This window comes from Parus major, chromosome 2 (assembly GCF_001522545.3).
Source record: "Parus major isolate Abel chromosome 2, Parus_major1.1, whole genome shotgun sequence".
NCBI classification, from domain to species: Eukaryota; Metazoa; Chordata; class Aves; order Passeriformes; family Paridae; genus Parus; species Parus major.
The window spans coordinates 53,222,302-53,243,148 of NC_031769.1; the positions used below are offsets into that span (position 1 = coordinate 53,222,302).

The window sequence follows — 20,847 nt, forward strand, 5'->3', positions numbered from 1 at the left end:
TTACTCACAGAGTACACCTCTATTTTTAACAGACATCATTTAAAAATGAACTGAGTTGACTGGATGATTTTTGTAAACTACCTCTAGAACTGTACATTGAGACAGAGAATGGCTGTTAATTTTCCCTTGTACCATTAACTTCCTTTAATATGTTTTGATGCCTTCATTGATTTATTCCTATATTTGGAAAAAAGAATAGACCTTGAACCTACTTAAGTCTACTGTATGTCAAAGTTAAACTATACAATATATTAATGAGAAGAAAATTGGCAAATCTCTAAGCCTATAATCTCCTATATGTTCAAAGTTTTCTGTAAACACTTTTAGCCCATTTGACTGCTCAGAATCATATTCTTCCCCCATGAAAGACTGCTTACAGTCAGAAAATACTGCCATGAACCTCAGTACATGTGTCTCAATCATCTAACTCATACCTGAAGAGATATTAGTTAAAGTAAATCTAACAACAGCTTCTACAGTTAGAAGAATATGTGGGCTACTTACACCAAGTACTCTGTTTGAGACACTGAGGAGGGCCTTGTCTTGGTTTGAAAGACAGGTGTCTGCCAAGGAAGGGGGGAACCTCCCTTGGAATGGAAAATATGACCTGCTTCCCTCCTTTGAAATTATAGGGCTTTCAGCCCTCATGTATTAGAATATATATATAATACCGGAAATGTACATACAATATTGGAAAAGGAATAACAGCTCTTTACCAGAATATATCTGTATAACAAGGCAGACAAACAGCCACAAGGGCAGCAGAAGGAGCAGCAGCACAAGCCCAGTGACGCCTTCTCTGGGCCGCAGGCACTTTCCCCTCCGGTGCAGTTCCGGGCACAGCCGGCAGGGGGCGCTGGTGGCTCCCGGCCAGGCAGGGCGGGTGCGATGATTCCCCCGCGCCGGCAGGGGGCGCTGTGGCGCGGGCCCGGCCGCCTCTCCCCACACGGGCAATGGCCGCGCTGCCGGCGGGAGAGACAGAGCGGGGCTTCAAACACACAAACTCACGGGGGGCAGCTGCTCCCAGTGCCCCTCTGGATGGTGAAATGGGCCACAGCAGGGACCTCGGAGCCACAGGCTGGAATGGCAGAGGCAAGCAGACCCCGGGATAGCAAACAAAATGTAGCAGAAACTTCACAGCCATAGCAGGAACCAGGGGATATCCAGGCAGGCAGTGGGTGTTAGGTTAAAGTGTAGCAAAAAATGTGAAGCAGTGGCAGAAAGGAGCAAGGCTGGACAGCAGAAGCTGGGCACCCCCAAACAGCCAGGAGATGCTCCCTCAGAATAGGAGGGGAGAGTGTCAGGGTCCTGGGTTTTCCCCTGCAGCACCTGAGGAGATGGTGAGGGTCCTTTCCAGTGAGACCAGGTGTTGGAAAAAAAAACAAGGTCCCAGTTCAATGGCTGCTCTTACAAGCAAAGGCCCACCCACTGCAAGGAAGAAGGGCTGGACTCCCTGGTAGCAGTGAATTCTCCCTGTGGTAGCAGCACCTCGACCATTCCCCTCTGATCCTGAGAACGAGAGAGAGGGAGGAGATGAGCCCAGCCTGTCACCTCTCAGCCAAAATCTCACAGCATCTCTGCCCTTCCCAAAGCCCCCCAGCTAGGAGGGCAGCCAACTGCACCCTTCCCCCAGCCACATACTTTGCCTCTTTAAGTACTGGTCATTCCCATCTCTTAGGCAACAAATGGTAGAAATCTTTTTCCCTGAGAGAAAGAAAAGGGGAAAGAAAAGGAAAATCCTAACCTCTAACAGGCCTTGTCTTGTTCTTGTTGTATTAATGTTCATAAAACATTATCATGAATATATCACTCTCAGCTTTTGCTGTTAGAATCTGTGTTCCGGTTTTGTGATAAGGCCTAACATAGAAAACAGTTCAATTTCTCTCAATATAGGAGCTAAAGCCTGTAATTCTATCTGTAGATTTTCTTCTTTGTGGAAGAGAGTTTCATGGGAAAATACAAACATATATTTCCTCAGTCCAATATTTGTAATTGCACAATTTTTGTGCTTTCATTATGAAAAAATGAGTTAAACAATACTAAGACATTTCATTCAGATTTACTCCTGGGAAACTACATATTTAACAAAGGTAGCAAGTTAGCCAAGCTAAGGTCTTGTGTAAGTCTAAACAGAGTTAATTAACCAATTTCTGCCAAAACAAATTTTGAATGCTTTCTTCTCCACCTCATTGTGGTTTATCCTTCTAGACTCTGGCCATTCTTATGGATATAGCCAGAATTACCATACCAGCCCAAATAAAAGGTGACTTCAAATATAAGGCTACCCTCATTTTTCAAAGGCTACATAGAAAAATCAGCAAAATTTATTAATAAAAAAAATTCTCCCCAGGAACTTTATAGATCACCTTCTCCTGCCTCAGCTTCCAAAGTCCTTTCTCCTCATGATCAGCTTGCCAGGCATGCTGATGGCTGCCTGCACATCTGTTAATTGTGCTCTTCACATGCAGGGCCTGGACCAACCGCATCAGTTATGCATGTCCACAGCTGGATCTGGACTTTGGCAGAGCAAACAGACAAGGAAGGTAAACAGGTGGACTAATTCCAAGCCCTACAAACAACTTAGCAGACTACCAACATCAACCTTTCTTCAAAACCTTGAACTGAGCCCAAAACCTGGGCTGCTCCCTGCACTTCTACTGCCTGTGTGAGGCTGGGAAATTCAGAAGGCTCTTGTATAAAAGGAGTTTTAAAGGAGGCCAGACAGTGAACTCACAGAATCACAGAATATTCTGAGTTGAAGGGACCCACAAGTCTCCAGCTGTTAAGTGACTGGCCAATACAGGGATGGAACCCACAGAACACAACCTTGGTGTGATAAGCACCATGTTCCAATCAGCTGGGTTAATCTCACTGAACTCATGCCTTATCAATACAGCAGTAATTTGTGGGACTTATTGCCTTTAGTTTTGCCTTTCAAGCAAGCTTCATAGAAATGTAATGGAGTACCACTAAAAGTAGTACTTCTACATTTTGCCAAGCAGGGAAAATGTTTTTCTTTCTTTTACTCCCCACCCTGCCCCCTCCCAAAGTATATTTAAGCAAGCATGATATTATATCACTCCATGAATCTGTCACTTCCAGATTCAAGCTTTTAATCTTTGAGTTAAGTCCATGATAGTTCTTTCATTACTTACTCATTTGTTGTTTCCTTCATTTTCCTTCAGAGCTATGACTGTTGTTTAAATTTTCATAAATGCCATGGTCATATCCTAGCTAAGGCAATATAAGAACAATTCTTCACTTACTACCTATGTATTAACTATCAAGGTGAACTGACCTACAAAGACTACTAAGAAGCTTGCAAAATTAAATCCTCCAGCTTTGGAAATAACGGAAGTCGGTTTACAGACAGGCATATAAACATATAAAGACCTTGTACAGCACTATTTACCTCCTTATTACCAGTGCCAGCTAAAATGTGAAGATAAATTCAAGACATTGGATATGATCCTCCACATTCTAAGAATTCACTGAATGTCTGTCAGGTATTCTGTTTAGTGTGCCCCACTTCTTTAGGATAATTGGCTGAAAATAATAAAGTATACACTTATTATTTTCAAAGTAAAAATAATATAATTTTTTGTGATCAAAATTTTCTAGGAAATACATGATAAGAAGTGATGAAATGTCACCTATGGAATATAAAAATCAGCTGAACTCTGAGTGAATTTTGTGATTGCGAGGAAGCAATTAATTATTTTAGATAATGCTATTTGCATATAAAGGGGAAACTTTCCACAAAGAACAACCACTGCTTGTTCATGAGCCTCCATAAAGATCCTGATCATGCCAAAGCCATGTCCTTTTACAGACAGGTGGGCTAATGCCCAGCACGCAGCAGGGAGGGGTAAACATTTTAGTTTTGGTATATGAACAATGTTAGTGATTTCTCAGATAGCATCTCAGAAATTTAATGTCTACAGTGTGGCCTGGAAATGAGCTGTAATGAACAGTACTGAATAATTGCATCTTCAAATGCAGCAAGAACAGAGCCTAATAATTATCTACAACAGCTTAAATTGAGAAAACCACAAATGAATTTGCCTTTTGAAAGTCAGGGATAAGGCTAAGAAAAGTTGCAGCCAAAGGCTAAAAGGGTTAACTTAGGTCTCTGAATGTCAGACTCCTGCTTTCTAAGCACTGGCTCAGAGGTTTCTGATTCAAGTTGATGGCAGAAAAGCCAGCATGCCTTTATCAGACGTTAGTGTTTATAGAAGCAATACAAATCAGGATTTTGTTAAATGTATATATTATGCCAGATCAAACTATAAATTGAACCATCTGTGTCCAAGTTAATCTCAGATACAGCAAGGAGATTATTTGAATTGCATGTTTCCTTTTGTGACCTTTTTAGATGAGGCTTTGTTTGAAAGGGGGAAGGGATAATTTTCTTAACTTTTTATTCCTAAGAAACGATGCCAATAGTCCAGTCTAACAGCAATATCTTTTAAAATCACCCAGCTGAATAGCAAAAATCCTTTAGTAATTTCCCAGTATTGTTACACAGGGAGCTCTAAAAAATAAACTATAGTCATATAAATAGAGGCATGTAGTTTTAAGCATGCTACAAGCCATTCATGACATAAGTATCCAATTAAAACTGCTTTTATGAGCAATAATCACATTCTGAAAAGGCAAACAGTTGAACAGTTTGCGGATATAGCCATAATGCCTGCAAAATTAACTTTTAAAAAAAGCAGGTAAACAAAGTTCTGTCTCTCTGCTACTTAAATAAAAGATTTTTAAGTTTTTTAGCTCCTGCCTCCAGGACACAAGGGGCAGGAAGGAAAATTAAGAATTATTTTTTTATTATTTCAAAGAATAAGGAAATTATTTGCCTTTATGCATTAATACTATCAAAAAAAATCTCAATTTAACTGAAACTATGATTATAGTAAACAAATTTCAGCTGCAGAAGTAATAGAACAGCTGTAATTTCCAACAGCATAAATCTGGTTAACTGGCAACAGCATAGCACTTTAAAGAAATAAGAATGAAACGTTTTGCTTTACAGGTCACCTCATACTTACTCTTGAGTCTCAAGTAATTTAGGATAAAATTTCATGGTATCTACCTCCCCTCTAGATGTACATGTTGGTTTAAGACCCACTCATATCCATGGAAGCCATTTTCAATACACTCACAAAATAGCCAACAAAGTTTGCAAGGAACACCTCCTCCCCCATTCTTCTGACTCTCCCCTTCAATCTCTGTTTTGAATGCTATTTCATTCTCAGCTCCTAAACCACTATCATGCACACTCTGATTACCTATTGTAATTTGTCAAAAATAGAATGAAGTCAAGGCTGAAAAGGGCTTACATAATATAGGGATGATGATCAATATTTTATGAGACGAATTGATAGGAGTGATATAGGGAATTTTTTTTAAAAAAAAAAAAATCTGGACCATAGTATAAGCATATTTTACAACATGCACAAAATATGTACAGCATACAGTATGAACCAGAAGCAAGTCCTCTGAAATCCACTTGCTTAAGATGACCATGAAGGGCCATTAATGTTAAAATGTTAAAAGACATTTTCTAGTTTTTAATATCATACATAGCATGATCTGTGGTATGTATCACACCTGCCAGCAAAGCTGCACTTGGTATTGCTGTGCCATTAAATACAGCTACTTGAGGCCACTGTTAGCACTACATCCTTTGGCAAATAGTGATGAATAAAATATTGATTAGATTTTAATCCCTAAATTTAATCCCATAACTTTTTCACTCTTTAGAGACCAATAGATGTAGAAACATAGTTTCAGGCATAAAAAAGCATAAATAGATCAATTCAATCTTTACCATTGACTTGAGGTGGGACACCTAGCAGCCTTGGGGCTTTAACAAAAGTTTATTATTTACTTCCACAGAGTTTAGACAGTAAAGCTGGAGCTTTTCTGGGTCCTTGGATGACTTTTCAATGTGGCTTCTCTTTCTCATCTGTTCAACAGTGATCACCTATATCCATCAATCCATCTTTCCTAGGCAATTTTAAAACTGCAAAGTGAAAATTAGTCAGTCTCTTGATTTATCACAGGTCCTTCCATATAGAGACAAGAATATAAAAGCAGTGGAAACTATTACGAGAATGAGGTATTCTTTCCTTAAATATATAATCAAGCACAAAGACAATAAAATTACAGAGGATACCATTTTCCTTTAGTCTTGAAATACAGTAAATATCAGTTCAACCTGACAGCATATCAGATGTTTCACACCAATCCTGTTGTTTTCCTGTCCTACGCCTCACCACTACTATTTCAGCAATTAAAACTAAATACACTTTTGTGACCAGTAGGTGACCAGATGTCCTTCACTGACACAGCTGGAGCCTTTACCCAACCCACTTGGTAGTGGTAGTGCTAATGAAACAAGTGTCAAGCCCATAGGTGACAACACAGTCTGAGGTCAAATCTGTACCATCGCAGCAAAATAAATTAAAATTTCTTCTGAACAAAGATGGAGCATGGTATTCTATCAAAGATTTAGGGCTTAAGGAATAAGGTCAGCAAGTGGCAAAATACCCAAAAACAGTTACTGACCAGTAGCTCCCTCCACTTACTTCAAAGAGACAACATCTTTATATTGTTCCACTTAGTCCCTTTGAAAGGAAAACCACAAAATGGCTGCCTTTGAGAATAAAAGCATCCTCACTGCACGCTAGAATGAAACACTTAAGAAGTCTTACTGTCACTTCTTTTGCCAATGGCTTTTTTTGTCAGAAAAAAAAAATTCCTAAGTTTTTAACTCGAAGCAGTTTTAGTTTCTAGCAGGATTTGTAACTGTACATATAATTAACCTCAAGAGGCTCAGAACACTCTGTGGTCCACAGTGGCTAAAAGCAGAAGACATGCCACAATCAAGCTACGAAAGCACATGTGATGCTGGCTGAAGAAGAAACAGCAAAGCACCAAGAACACACTGCCCTTGGGTACTGTCTGTTGAGAGGTAGAGACGGTGGGAAGGATGAAGGCTGCATTTGCCTGCACAATGCATGAGGGAATGCAGTAGCATGTATTTAACCTATCCTCCCCCTATTGCAGGACAGTTTGTATTCCCCTGCTAGCCATAATTTGCTCCAACTCCAAACTGTGTTTCCAATGAACTAGAGTCCTGACAGGGAAAAAAAAAAAAAAAAAAAAATCTCTGTCAAACCTTAATTTGAGCTGTTTCTGAAATTTCAAAAAATGTAATCATTACCCCTTCAAAATTAGATGCATTTCCTGCTTCTACTAAAACAAGAAAGATCATTCCCAGAATACTATAAGAACAGTTGTTAAAGCACAATCAGAAGAAGAAAAGGTCAGATGCTTTACAAGAAAGTACATTATGAAATTTCCAGTATGATTTTCCAAACTTTGTAGAATCCAAACATTTTCTAACATAATCCAACCTTTTAATAATAATAAAATAACAATACTTAACCCCGTTTTGGGAGCTGAATACATTCTCTACAGTATTCCAGCAAATAATAAAAACAGAAGCTGGTTATTCCCAGTTTTGATCTTGAGTCTGAATCAGATAAAATTAAATTTTACATTTTAACAGATATTTCTGAGTTTCTTCAGGTGAATATACTGATAAACAGTTTAGAGATTACATGGCAGAATATCAGTTATTTTGCATGTGCCCAGTTTTGTGATCTTATTTTAGCTGAACTCTGTTTTGTGTGTATTGCTTTGCAAATTTAATGTCATTTCAGCATTTTTCAGGTTTTGGATATCTACATTAAAAAAACTACACTGCACAAGAGAGTGGAAGACAAAACAAACCAAAAAACTTCTAATTTTTCATGTAGACATTCAAATTCAACATCCTGTACAGTGATTTGCATGTGATTTCTCTCAGCCCTGGCTCTGTACTCTGCAAATTCCCGTCATTGTTGCAATCCCAGTATCAGGACCAGGCTATTGGGTGTGAGTCTGTGACCCAACTTCCTTTACTCCATACAGTCAAGAAAAGCCCCACATGCTCTCCTTTGCAGCCTTCAAAGCACCACAGGAGGGTGGGGAGCACACTACCACCTTGCAGATAACCTCCTGTTTTCCACAAGATAGTAGCTTTTTGCCTTGTTAGACGAGTTTGGCAAAAATGCATAGAGCTCTGAGGTTTATTGGGGTTGCACAGCTTGAAAGAGCCATCTGACGTGTATAAGAAACACTGAACAGGCAGAGGCCCAGCAACAGGTTACCATGGTGCAGGAAGAGAGGAGGATTACATGGTATTTATTTGGAGGAGGGAACAGGGTGGGGAAATCATGTTTCATTACAAGTATGTTGTTCAAATTAGCCAACTACCTTCTTCATTCAACCAATTCCTTGTTGAACACTGGCTCATAAAATAAAGCACTCCTCCTTTATATTTCTCTATTTATGATACAGATGAGGATAGTTGGAGATTTTGAGGGGGAGAAAAAAAAGGAAAGAAATCTTAACCAAAATGTGACCTTAGCAGATGCGATTCAAGCTGATTTCCACTACATTAGCTTACGGATGCTTATGCAACTGCATAGCACAGCAACTGAGAGACAAAACAATGGAAGTTTTAAAGCTTTATTTATTGCTCATTCCCAAAACATTCAATCGCCATCATGCTTCAACTGCCAAATCTAAATTAGAGAGTTTAAAAAAAAATAAAAAAAGTACTCTTCAGGGGAACATTAGAGCTCTATAGAGAGGTGCAAGCTCAAGGAGATGGAGTATCTGGCTAGAGACCAACTCGCCTATAAGTCCAGACCAAGTGGACCCATATGGATAGCTTTTAGAAAATTGTAAGTGGTTACAAGTAGAAAGATTCCCTCCCTTCCATGTTCAGCCTCCTTTTTTTGGCATTAGCAATTAAGCTGTATTTACTGCTATTAGCAGATTACAGAAACTTCCACCAGAATCTAAACAATTTTCATATAATCTAATCACTTCCTTATTTATTCATGTTTACTCACAATTTCCCTCCTCTTTCAGTTGATTGCTGTGTAATATTACAAAGCATAACAAAAGCTGATTTGCTACTAATTAAGTACACCAGGGCAATGTATTAAGCTCCTCTTCCAAAAACAGAAGGAAAATACATCAAATCTCATTCTAAAGGTTTAAAGCAATTAGTAAAGTAAAAGGTCAAAAAGATTACCACTGAAGTATTTTTATGTGCTATGTCTAAAAATTACGAAAAACATTTAATAATTTGCACTTTTGCTAACATAATTATTCTATACAATATTTGGCAACTAAGTTTCAAATCTGTGCTAGTGATCAATAACACACTTATACTCACAAAAAAATTGGCAGAAGCCACACATTTGTAATTTATGCAGCTTTCTTTCCCTCTATTTTCTTACTCAGTATGCAACTGTGCACTGCTTCCTTTCTTTTCTCTTATCCAGCTAGTGAGCACATGCAGGACATTGTTCAAACTGTTAATACCAAAATCTCATAGAGTACCTTCCAAAAGCCAGGATTTATCATAGATATTCATTGTAGAGGAAATTGTTCATTTACTTTGGTTATAAATTTTCTCTTTTCCCATCAGTACTTTGCAGAGGAAATAAATTTTGGAATCAAATTATGTAAGACCATTTCATGCTCTCTGATCTATCTTTTGCATAAAATGAAAAGAAATCATTTCCTAAAAATGTTTGGTTCATAAAAGTGAAAAAAAAAAACAAACAAAAAACTAAGAAGAATGAGACAAAAATAAGTATTAAAAAATAATAATTAAAAAAAAAACCTCACCAATTAATCACTTTCTAGTGAATTTGAAATGCTCACTTCAAGAAATTTGTATCTTCTTTTCTGGCAGAAGTGTTATACTATAGTATTATATACATATATGAATAAATATGTAAGTATAAATTCTAAAAACACAACATAGAGATAAAGTACTGTATCTATTTTTCAAAAAGAAAACTCTACTTCACAGAAGTTGTTCATCACAAAGAACAACATTATTGCATTCCAGTTGTTCATAGTGTTAGTTAACACATGGAAAAAACACAGTGAAGACTAAGAATATTCTACCAGTGCTACCTGATGTGAGCCAACCCTAGCATCATGCTCAGCATTTATTTTACATTTCCTCCCATCACAACACAAAAATTTCTAAACTGACACATCTTCAGTTAGCATCTCATCATAAATTAACTTCAGTATGTTCTTTTTTATGTTAACAAACACACCTTTTTACCTTTTGGGATGCACTGTTAAGTGAATTTCCTAATGTCAAACAGTGTGTCACACTCAAAACTGAATTGGAACCCATAATATTCCTCGACAGATTTATGCTTAATCCCTCAGATACCACAGTCCCCTACACAGCATGCAGTAAAGATCTGTCTGCATGGTTAAGCTGGAAAATAAACCCCTCAAGAAAGGAAAATAGTAAGATAGACAGGAGAAGAAAAGGGAGCAGGACGCAAACCCAGTGGAAGCTGGACTATGATTCAAATTGAGGTATGTTCTCCTCTCTTTCCCCTGAAAGAGTGTTACTGATAAAAACATTGCACAGACATATGTATTAGGATGAAGTCCTGGTTATCATTTATGCATTTAAAATTATTAAACCATGCAGGCAAAAGGAGCAAAGCAAAAATAGAACAAACAGGGCAACCCCCATGACACATCCTGATCACGATGGATGAACAATGAACTGAATACTTCCAGCTGGACAGGAGCATCATCTCCACACTGTGTGATGTATTAGCGAAAAGCCAAGCAGAGGTTTCTCATTTCAGTCCAGATTTAGTCAGTCAACTCCACTCTTTGAGAAAGTGGTTTTCATAGGAAAGCAGATTTGAAAGTCTGAATTCAAATATAGTAAAAGAATAAAACAAAATGTAAAAAACCAGTTCAAAGTCAATCACTGCTTGACAGAGTTGTCACAACACACTCTCTCTCTCCATTTTCTTAATGACATGAACCAAGAACACAATTCTCTGCTGAATAGTTTTGATTCACTTGCATAGTGCTTGCATTTTCTTTATCCAACAGAAAGGTATACTATAAAGTTGAGTGAGGCTTGGGTATTTTTATTCCCCAATCACTCTTTCTGCCAATTTTTTTATACTCTCTTGTTTTGCTTCAAGCTTCAGATGCAAGAAAACTTAAAAATAAATGGGAAACCCCAAACTGAAATCACCATGTTTTACTACATTAACAATCAATCAGTGATACTTGGCACAATTCTAGTTCACAGCAGTTTATCCTTGTTCATTTAAATACCGGTCACATTGCAGAAAAAAATCCAAACACATCAAAACAAAACAAAACCAAAAAACCCACACTAGCAAAAAAATTTTTGAAATAATCCTGTACCTTCCCAGTATCTTTAAACTGCAGAAAAAATTATGCAATATTTTACTATGACATAAGAGTAATTTCTTCTAAGAGACATAATTTGTACCACATACAAATGATGTAAAGCCAGTTCAGTGCCCCACTGCTTTTATTTCCTGTACATAGGGATACTGACACTCTTTAGTAGATTCAGGATATTGAATCTCTTCAGCAAAGAAGTTTTGAGATCCACTTATAAGAAATGCTAGGGAATGGATAAATTATAGAGTTGATTATTTAGTTTTAATGTATATACTTATATAAAACATAGATATAAAAACAGCCAAGTGGGAAACTAAAATATTTGATCACTAGAAAAATTAGTAAACTATGTACTTTCAACTTTGTCCTTGAAATTGTCTACAGTTACTGCCCATATTTTTGGTTACTTAGCAATAACTGTATGACTTCTCGATATAACTTCATCTTGGAAGCTTTAAAACTTTGTTTTCTGAGTTCACAACCATGACCAAGAAGAAGGTGCTCTTAAATTTAAGAGTGACACAGCTGCAGTACAAAGTAATTTTTCCTTCTTTTTGTGACTTTTGTACATACCTTTCTAGATACAAGAAAACAGTGTCAAACTCCTCAGAGGGGAAAGTGAGGTGCTGAGTACAAACACCCATTCTGCTCTCACCACCAGCTGGGACAACTGCACTTCCCATGCAGTAAGAGTTATCCAATGGCACTGACCAGCATCAGCAATTCCCTTGTCTTTTAGAATTGCTCTTTAATAACTGTAATCTGAATACCAACTAGGCAAAGTAAATTGAAATATTTCTTACTGTCTGTATGTCAAGAGCAGAAAAATGGTGGAGGGAACTGCAACTTTTGGAACAGTAGATAAAATATGTCCTATTACAAGAGTATTATACTTTACTATAAGCATTTCTCTCTTTTTAAATTTTTTATTTCAGTAGCAAGGTTCTTAAGAGCAACACATTGTCCACAGGGAGCATTTTCCCCAAAGCATCTTTTGTCTGAATCTGTCTGTCTTTTAATCTGCAACACTGTGGTCTCATTTTGAAAAACAGGATGTTGTCAGCTCTTACTGACTTTAGCAGGGACTGCCAGTGTATTTTCCTCAAACTGATTTTATTAGATCATCTAATAAAACTGTCACCTTTCCCTCTGAAGTTCATCTCTGAAAGTGAAGTATTCAGCCTCTTTCAGATGCCTTTGAACTCATTTAGATGAACACTTTTCGCTCTCCCACAGACTACCTACCACCTGATTCTTCTAAACTTCAGGGACAAATGTATATGAAGCGGTATTTTTCACCAAGCATCTAGGACTTATAATAGTTCATGTTTCCTCCTGTATACCTTAACTTTTTATTGATCCTTTTCTCCAGTTTGTCCAGAGGGGGATAGTATAACCTTGGACAGATACTCAAATGAGACACTAGAAGCAACATTCAGCTGTGTAGGAGAACATGTAAGGCTTCTACATCAAGTGTTACTCTTCCTGGAAAGATGACACAATAGCAATTAAGTTTTTAAAGAAATTCTCATAACTTCATTAACACATTAACAATTAACATTGTATATTCTTATACTCAGCAGCAAAGGAAAAAAATACTGCTACAGCACCTATCAAGTCCTAACAACAAAAGGCAAATAGAGAAATTTATGTTATATATATACAGAGATATGTAGACATATATAAACACACATATATATGTACACATAATATATATATAAAAAGTAAGCAGTAGTAATTGCTGTTCCCAGGATGAACACGGGGGAAAAAAATTAAATATAAGAAGAAATAACAACTTCCCCTCAAAAATGCCTTTCTATGGCTTTCACATTACTTAGATCCATCTGTCAAAGCATATTCTGCAATAGGTTGTGTAACTGACACTTCAGAACTTATGGCTCTGATTCAGGAAAGAATTAGTCCATCCCTCTCCAGTTAAATGTTTAAATATTTTAAGTACATGCCGAAAGTCCTGTTGAAGTTATGGACTCGCCCAAGCAGTTTTCTTAAATGGAAAATGTTGACTTGAGTGAAGCTTATATGAACACATTTACTTTTATGAATTAATGTCCTCCCTCATCTGAAAACAAGACCATGAATAACACACAAGACTGGGGATCAGTGATGACAATACAAGTGTCAGAAGAAACCGGGCAGATTTATCTTGATAATCTGCAACCAGTGCCAAAAGTGCCAGGATGCAGGACTTCACATAAATGCAACAGAAACTAGACAATGTCTAAGGTACCAATGACTTCAATACCCAAAATGTGACAGAGTGGGAATGTCCACAGTGAAGCTCCCAGTGCAGCTAAACATATCCTATCTTTAAATTATCTCAGGCAAAAATAGTACCTGACCAGGGTGCATGGTGCCTCTACAATTTGTTTAATTCAAGATGAAACTGGCATACACTGAAATTGCTTCCTCAAAGCTGAAACCCAAGTATTAACGAGTGGGTAAACATTGAGTTGACAGCTGTGGGACTGTATTATATATGCCACCAATGTAAGGATCTATTGTCAGAGCAACACCTTTCACATTTAAAATGCACTACACTGCAGCAATGAAGATTCACAAGTAACAAGTTCAAAGTGAAAAAATCTTGAGTTATCCTTTAGGCAAAATATAGTACATGTGAAGGAAAGGGAAAAGACCACAGCAAAACAAGGCCCATTACATGACTTGGAATCTGTGCCAAAAACTTATTTAAATGGGGAATCACAGCATAAGTAGTGGACCCTAATGGTTTTTTTACATTGCAGCCTTGGAGCTGCCCATTCCAAGGATGCCAGATTCAGCATGCCATTAAATCTCCAATGAAAAGCTCACAAGACAGGAGAAAATGACAGAAATCCACACTGGTGCCTGAAAAATTTATGTCATCTTTAAAACCATAATTTAAGTTTAGTTAGCTTGCATTTGTTAATTAAAAAAAAAAAAAAAACCAGCACAGGTTTGTCATTTGTCTCTTTATTCCAACCACCAAAAACCCCCAAAAAAACCAATATATGATACTAATAAATTAAACTATAAGCAAGCCCATTCAATGCGTTTACTTTTAGTCAAATATGAAGCAGCTTCAGTGCTTGAGAAAGAAACTCCCTTTATTGAAAAACTTCCAAAATTCTAGCTTTCATCAGTGTGAATTCTTATCTTTGAAATATACTATTAAGACAGTTTGCACTTAGTAATTAACAAGATCATATGTAGTGATATATACAAATTAAAAACAAAGCAATGACCAAGACACTGTGTTGATGTAACAACACAGACATTACCAAGCCTAGAAGAACATGATGGCGTGCTGTCTCCTTTCATAGGCTTTTTTCATCCCAATCTATATGTACATCTGTAGATAAGATGCTGCTTATGGCAGCATCAGGAGGGGAATGTTATTAAACAGTCATCTTTGAATAGGCTACCTCAGAAACAAATTCAGGGGAAAAAGCTGAGGCAGAATTCTTCACTTAAAAAGTCGTAGTTCACATTCTGTTTCACACCTGGTCTGCTCAAAATATGCTCATGGCAGAACCAAGCACTGCTTTCTCCCTTGGTTTTTATCTTGTACATGATAGAGAGTCAAGAATGACAAAGTTAGCTAAAACCAGAGAAAGTGGAAATAATATCCAGGCCCCAGCTCCAATGTCCCACAGAAATCTAACAATGAGGAATGCAGAAGAGGGCTCTGCTTTGCTGCTCTGCCATTGGAAGGCTCCAGGCACAGCAGTGGGAAGATTGCAAGAAGGCAAAGGAGAAAAAGGACTTAATTTCTGCCAGTCAATATATACTTTCTTATAGCAATTCTTCTAAGAGAGAAGTGGGTAAGGTATCAACAGAAAGACTCTTGGTGCCCTCGTGATTCAATGAGATAAAACACCTCCTACCGAGTATGGCAGCTCTCTCTACATCATTTCTCAGTGCCTATATGACCAGTCTAGCTAAAGTAGGTCTCTGTGTACTGGAACAGCATGTTGCAAGGGGTGAGGGCTGCAATTCTGTCATTATGAACCCTGAGTAAGGGCTATATTAAAAGACCAACACCCCTACAAGGAATTTTACTGTAGCTCTTTCATGCCAGTTACATGATGCAAATGTGCGTTTTGAACTTTGCTTCAAAAACTTTGCTGGGGAAACGGGGGGAAATTAATTTGTAAACAGCTGCATTTTCCAATTATCTACCAACCAACTTGTTCTCCAAGGCTGGCTCTGTTACAGCAGCCATCATTTTACACTCACTGGGAGTACAGCTAAGCATACACAAGCACATGCATGTTTGAATGCATACACACACACTAAAGCTATAATACATGTGTAAATTTCATTCTATATTTATTCATTTGCTGTAAGCACCATTGCTAATGGAAAATAGACCATGTCTCCTTCTTAAGGGCATGATTAGGACCACATGTTTCACTGACTCTTATGTTGAAGTCCTTGCCGATATTTTTGAAACCAAATTACTAACAGCATACTAAACTTATTTCCCTGGTGAAAACCACTGGCTACTAACTTAGTGAATATGAATACATTTGTCTTTAAACATGCAAGTAATCATCGTACAAAGCCAGAGGCCTAAAATGAATAGGTATGGGGCAGATGAGAGCAAGGTTCATATGCAATAGTAACATACTCTATAACCAAATGACTTTGTTTATCTGAGAAACTCAGTATTACATCACTTTTCCTAAAGAGAATATAAACAGGACATTTTTGAAGAAACAGTTACTTAATGTGCAACTTGTCACCACTATCAGCTTTAACATAATAAAATACATGTGGAAAATCCCTTGAAGCAAACCTTCTGCAAAGCAGATTCTTCCCTAGTCTGGGTCAGAGGGTGTGTATGTCTATGAAGGAAATGCTATCTCTCTCTCTTTCACACACCCACTCAGTGTAGGTCATACAGCAGAGCTCACTGTTGTGATGTTTCTGCTGTGTGCATGGCATCAGCTCCTTGAGGTAAAGAAATCACCATTGTTTCTTGGGGACCATCTGTGCCTTGTAAAGAAAACCAACAAATCACACTTCAACATATTAAATAGCAGCACTCATTGAGATTTCAGCCAAAGACCTCTAAAGTGTTTGGCAGACAGTGAGTAAAGCATGTTTCAGCGAGGTAAATATTACTCTCCATATTTTGTAAGTATGGAAAACACAGCACTACCTAGCTGAATAATTTAACCAAGGTCACTCTGAAAAAACACAGAACTGACAAACATTATGATCAACCTCCAGACTCTACTCTTGGAACCACCAGACTTCAATCATTATGTTTAGATGAAAATCTATACAATCTGATCTGGAAAGGTATGAAGCATTTCTGGGGGATAAAGCCCCTCATTTCTCTTTGACTCAATGTGCAATATTGGTACTAATATGCCAGGAGTGGGCAAGCCGGAGCAATTTGCTCCAGATTCCATTTTAATAGGATAAAAGAATTTTTCCAGTAAATGTATCATAACACTCCTCCAGCTCCTGGGTAATTGCTGTGTAGAACACTGAAGAACCCCTCATGTGCTAATCACATTTTCTATAGCTAAGCAAACTTCAGCCTAGCCTGATAAACACCACCTAGCACAGCTTTGTCAAGACTTTGACAGCACCACTTTTATGCAATACCTTCTTCCTGTGAGAAAAGGTTGATAATTTTTCAAATTCTGAGATGCAGAAGTACCAAAAATTAACGAGCAAGCAACCATTCTACTCTTATTTTAACTTCATAGCCTTAAAATCAAAGCTCTGAAAAAAGAATCCTATCTTTAAGCCACTCTAGTATTTTATCCCTTATGGTATCACAAATCTTCAAACTGTTGAAATTATTCTGAGCCACTCTAATTGTTCTCAAAGGTTATGACAGAAATAGAATAATCTGTTCCACTTCTTTAATCAAAAAAAAAAAAAAATAGCTGAAAAATATGAGCAATAGAGAAAACAGATGAGGAAATATACAGAGATGTAAATTTTTCATTTACATACAACAAATAAGTAATTTAATGCAATTACAAAATTATTGTTACAGAGTTGACATTTATTATACAGTAGAATCTCTCCCAGCATCACTGGCAAAAGAGAACTATAGGTGAGCAGCAGCAATGGGTTAATAAAAGACGATATGCTGTTAGATTAAGCTTTTACAGGTTTGCATCTGAAAGTCATAACATAACCTTTTATTTCATGTGTCACTGTGACAGAAGGTTTTCAAGGCACAGTTCTTGAAATTGCAAGATGTTAAACAGATGTACTGTACAGCCTTCCAGATTTAAATCATGAGAACTGCATTTGCAGCCTGTGTGTTGTATCTCCATTTTTTTCCCTTATCAGCTCTGGATGCTTTGAATAAACCCGTCTGGTTTATGCACCTTTTTTTTTTTCCCCTTTAACTTTATTTCCTAATAGAGTGGACCCTAAAAATCACTTCTTTCTTCCTTTTTTCTTTTTAATTTTTTTTTCTTCAGACTTAAAAAAAACCCTAGCTTATTCAGAAATATATCTCTTGGGCAGGGAAATATCTTTCTCCTTGTTCTGCAGGTGCTGGAAAACTGATCCAATTTCTTAGTGTAAAAAATTCATTCAGTGCAGAAAAAGGCAGAAATGGTACCAGTAAAAAAAAAAAAATAAAAGCAGACCTGCTGAAATTTCAGCTTGAATATGCCTCTAAATTACTGAAATATTGACATATTAGCTTCTCCACTTTAACTGTTGCTTGCACTCTAACAATCCTCTATTAAGAAAAGTTTGCATAGTCATACAATTTAGCTTTCATGCCTACTCAGAGGCCAATACTTGTGTCTTTGAAGCAATGAATGCAATCATATTTTAAATGCATCATTACTAGATCATTGCAGACCTCTGGTAGTCTTCTGGTCCAATTTCCCTGTAAAGCAGAGGCTGTTCAGGCACGTATTGACTGTCTCTAAGGATGACGATTTCACAGCATATCTGATCTAAAACCTAACTAAAACCACTGCAAAACTTTTCTTCCTTATATCTAATCAGAATTTTCTTTGCTGCAACTTGCACCCATTGCCTGTTACCATGTCAACATGCACTTCTGGTGCTATGATTTACCTATTTAGTGCAACAAGGAAGTAGTATTTCTCACAAAGGCACACTGCTGATTCTCATTCAGCTTGCTGTCTATGAAGACTTTGGGTTTTTATGTGTAAATCTGCATTCTATCCAGTCAATCCCTAAGCTGTAATGCTGCTCAAGGCTTTTCTGTCTCAGGTGCAGGACCCCATATTTGCTTTTCTTGGACTTCATGAAGTTCCTGCTAGACCATTTGTCCAGCCTGTGAAAGTCCCTCTGAATAGCAGCTACACTCCAAAATATCAACTTCTCTTCCCAGTTTGGTGTCACTTGCAAGCATGCTGAGGTTCACTCAGTCCCCTGTCCAAGTCATTAATGAGGAGTTTAAACAATATTGGCCCCAGTAGGGACCCCAGGGAAACAGGCAGTATTTTACATACCATTGGGTTTACAAAGGCGGAACTCACAAACTGCATTGTATGATCCATGCAACACTGCATGAAATAAAAGAAGTTTCCAATTAATAAAAATATGTAAATTCACTAAATTGGACAAATAATTTTGTGCTAGGGAGCATAGTACAATGGCTAGAGTTTTCACTATATTATAATGGCATTTACGCATTTTTGCATTGATGCATATCCTTTAATTAACATTGCTGGTATTGTTCCTAGGTATTCAGTGCTACACAGAAATGTGGCATGTAAATGAATGCTGGAAGCACACCCCCTGATCCGAAGAATTTTTAAAATCTCAATAAAATACACAAGACAAAAATGACAGTATAGTGTATCCCCTCCCACATCATAGAATTAAATGAATGTATCTAGATATTAAAATTGCAATTTTCTGCAAAAAATAGGCAATATATATATATACTTATACACACATATCTGTAAAAAGGCCCAGTGGATTTGCATTGCAAATAGTGGTAAGAGGAACAGACAGCATTTCCAGCAGAGGGAAAAAGACTAGGCATATAGGGATGAACATCACAGCAAACAATTCCAAAAAAAAGGCAACCCAGCAACACCACCTAGCTTTTCATCCATGCAGAATACAGGCAAACCATTTCAGGCAGGCAGTCACAACAGAAACAAAAAAAATAAAAGAAAATCTTTATGGGGGAAGAATATATGAATTTCAATAATGAAATGGAAACTATTAAACAATGTAAAGTGTAGACTAGTAAAGTGGAAAAAAAAAGAGCATGAATAATCACACTGTTGTGAATGCAACATTGCATGCTGGTTGACGGATTGGGGTCAAAAATGCTCAGCACCTTTCACATTCAATTCCCTGTTTGAGTTTAGGAAAAGGCCAAACTAAGTACAAGCAGGTGAGGATTCCATCTTGTTCTGAAAAGAGCATATATAAATTGTTTCTATTGTAGTTATCTCTTTCTTGGCACTTATTTTATTTAGCAACAAGAAAATAAATTCCAAAGCCCAACTATGCTAAACTGCTCATGGAGCACTCCTTGCAGAAATGACTGATTCTCAGGTGTTTAAAAGCAAGAAAATGCACAAATCAACACTCAACTGTTCCCATTGTATGCAAAGCTGTGAAGCTAGCCACACTTTAAAGCTGGAGCTTTAGATCACTGGAGAAAAGCAACTTCACCCAATCTATGAAGAACCTTCTGCCTAAAAATGAATATAGCTGAAATAAAGGTGTTCCTATTCTGCCTTCTGCTCTTACTCATCATTATGCTTATCTTGATTTATGGCAGTATAAAACAGTACTAATTTAAAGAAAAAATAGAGAAGTGTTTTCAAATGTGTAAGACATTTAATTGAGTTTAAGTCAGCTGTTTAAAAAAAAAGAAAATCAAATGTCCCAAAAGCTTGTATTATTTCCACAATACAAAAAGGAGACTATGAAGTTAGATTTTCCAGCCAAAAGTCACATTTTCCATAAAAAATTGTGGTTTAAAAGTAACATTTTACCAAAAATCTAGAATTTATCACAAACCTTCCAAATAATATGGAAAGTCAGAATGCTCATAAATATATTTGGGGCAATAAGTGAGCTAGATTTTATTAAAAAGATAAACTTCACATTTGGCATGAAGTTACTTTTAAAGTTTCTAAATACCTGAGCCAGGTGAATAATTAATAACCAACCTCACATCTCTTCAGTATGAAGAAAAAGATTTACTTTGCATGAGATGCATGAGATGCTGTAATTGAACTAAAGACAACCATTTATATATCTCTGCTGTGAACTGCTTCCAGACTCCTTTGAAAGACCCTCTTCTTACTAACACTTGTCAAAAGTAGCTGCTGGGGACCTTGCAGTTTCCAGCTGTGTGGTAGGCAGCTCACTGAATCAGAAAAATAGATGACTTGGATTGATTTAACCTCAGTACTTACATCATTCCTCTTTCAGGGAAAAAAATCACATCTTAATAGTACCAAAATCATAATAGAATATCATAACATTTATACTAGTGAACATTCTTCTGAGTGAAGG

At 37.1% G+C, this 20,847-nt stretch overlaps 1 protein-coding gene across 7 annotated transcripts in view; it reads right to left on the reverse strand.

Annotated features, from left to right (window-relative positions):
• Nucleotides 1–20,847, reverse strand: part of SUGCT (succinyl-CoA:glutarate-CoA transferase) — a 317,087-nt gene that overhangs the window by 149,632 nt on the left and 146,608 nt on the right. The window contains exon 14 of one of the 7 annotated variants that reach the window (XM_033511986.1): nt 18,682–18,866. The exons of the other annotated variants lie outside the window; for them this stretch is intronic. Within the exon in view, the coding sequence (XP_033367877.1) occupies nt 18,699–18,866 (168 nt within the window). The 3' untranslated portion in view covers nt 18,682–18,698. Of the gene's footprint in view, nt 1–18,681; nt 18,867–20,847 lie in introns of those variants that run through there. 7 annotated transcript variants of the gene reach the window in all.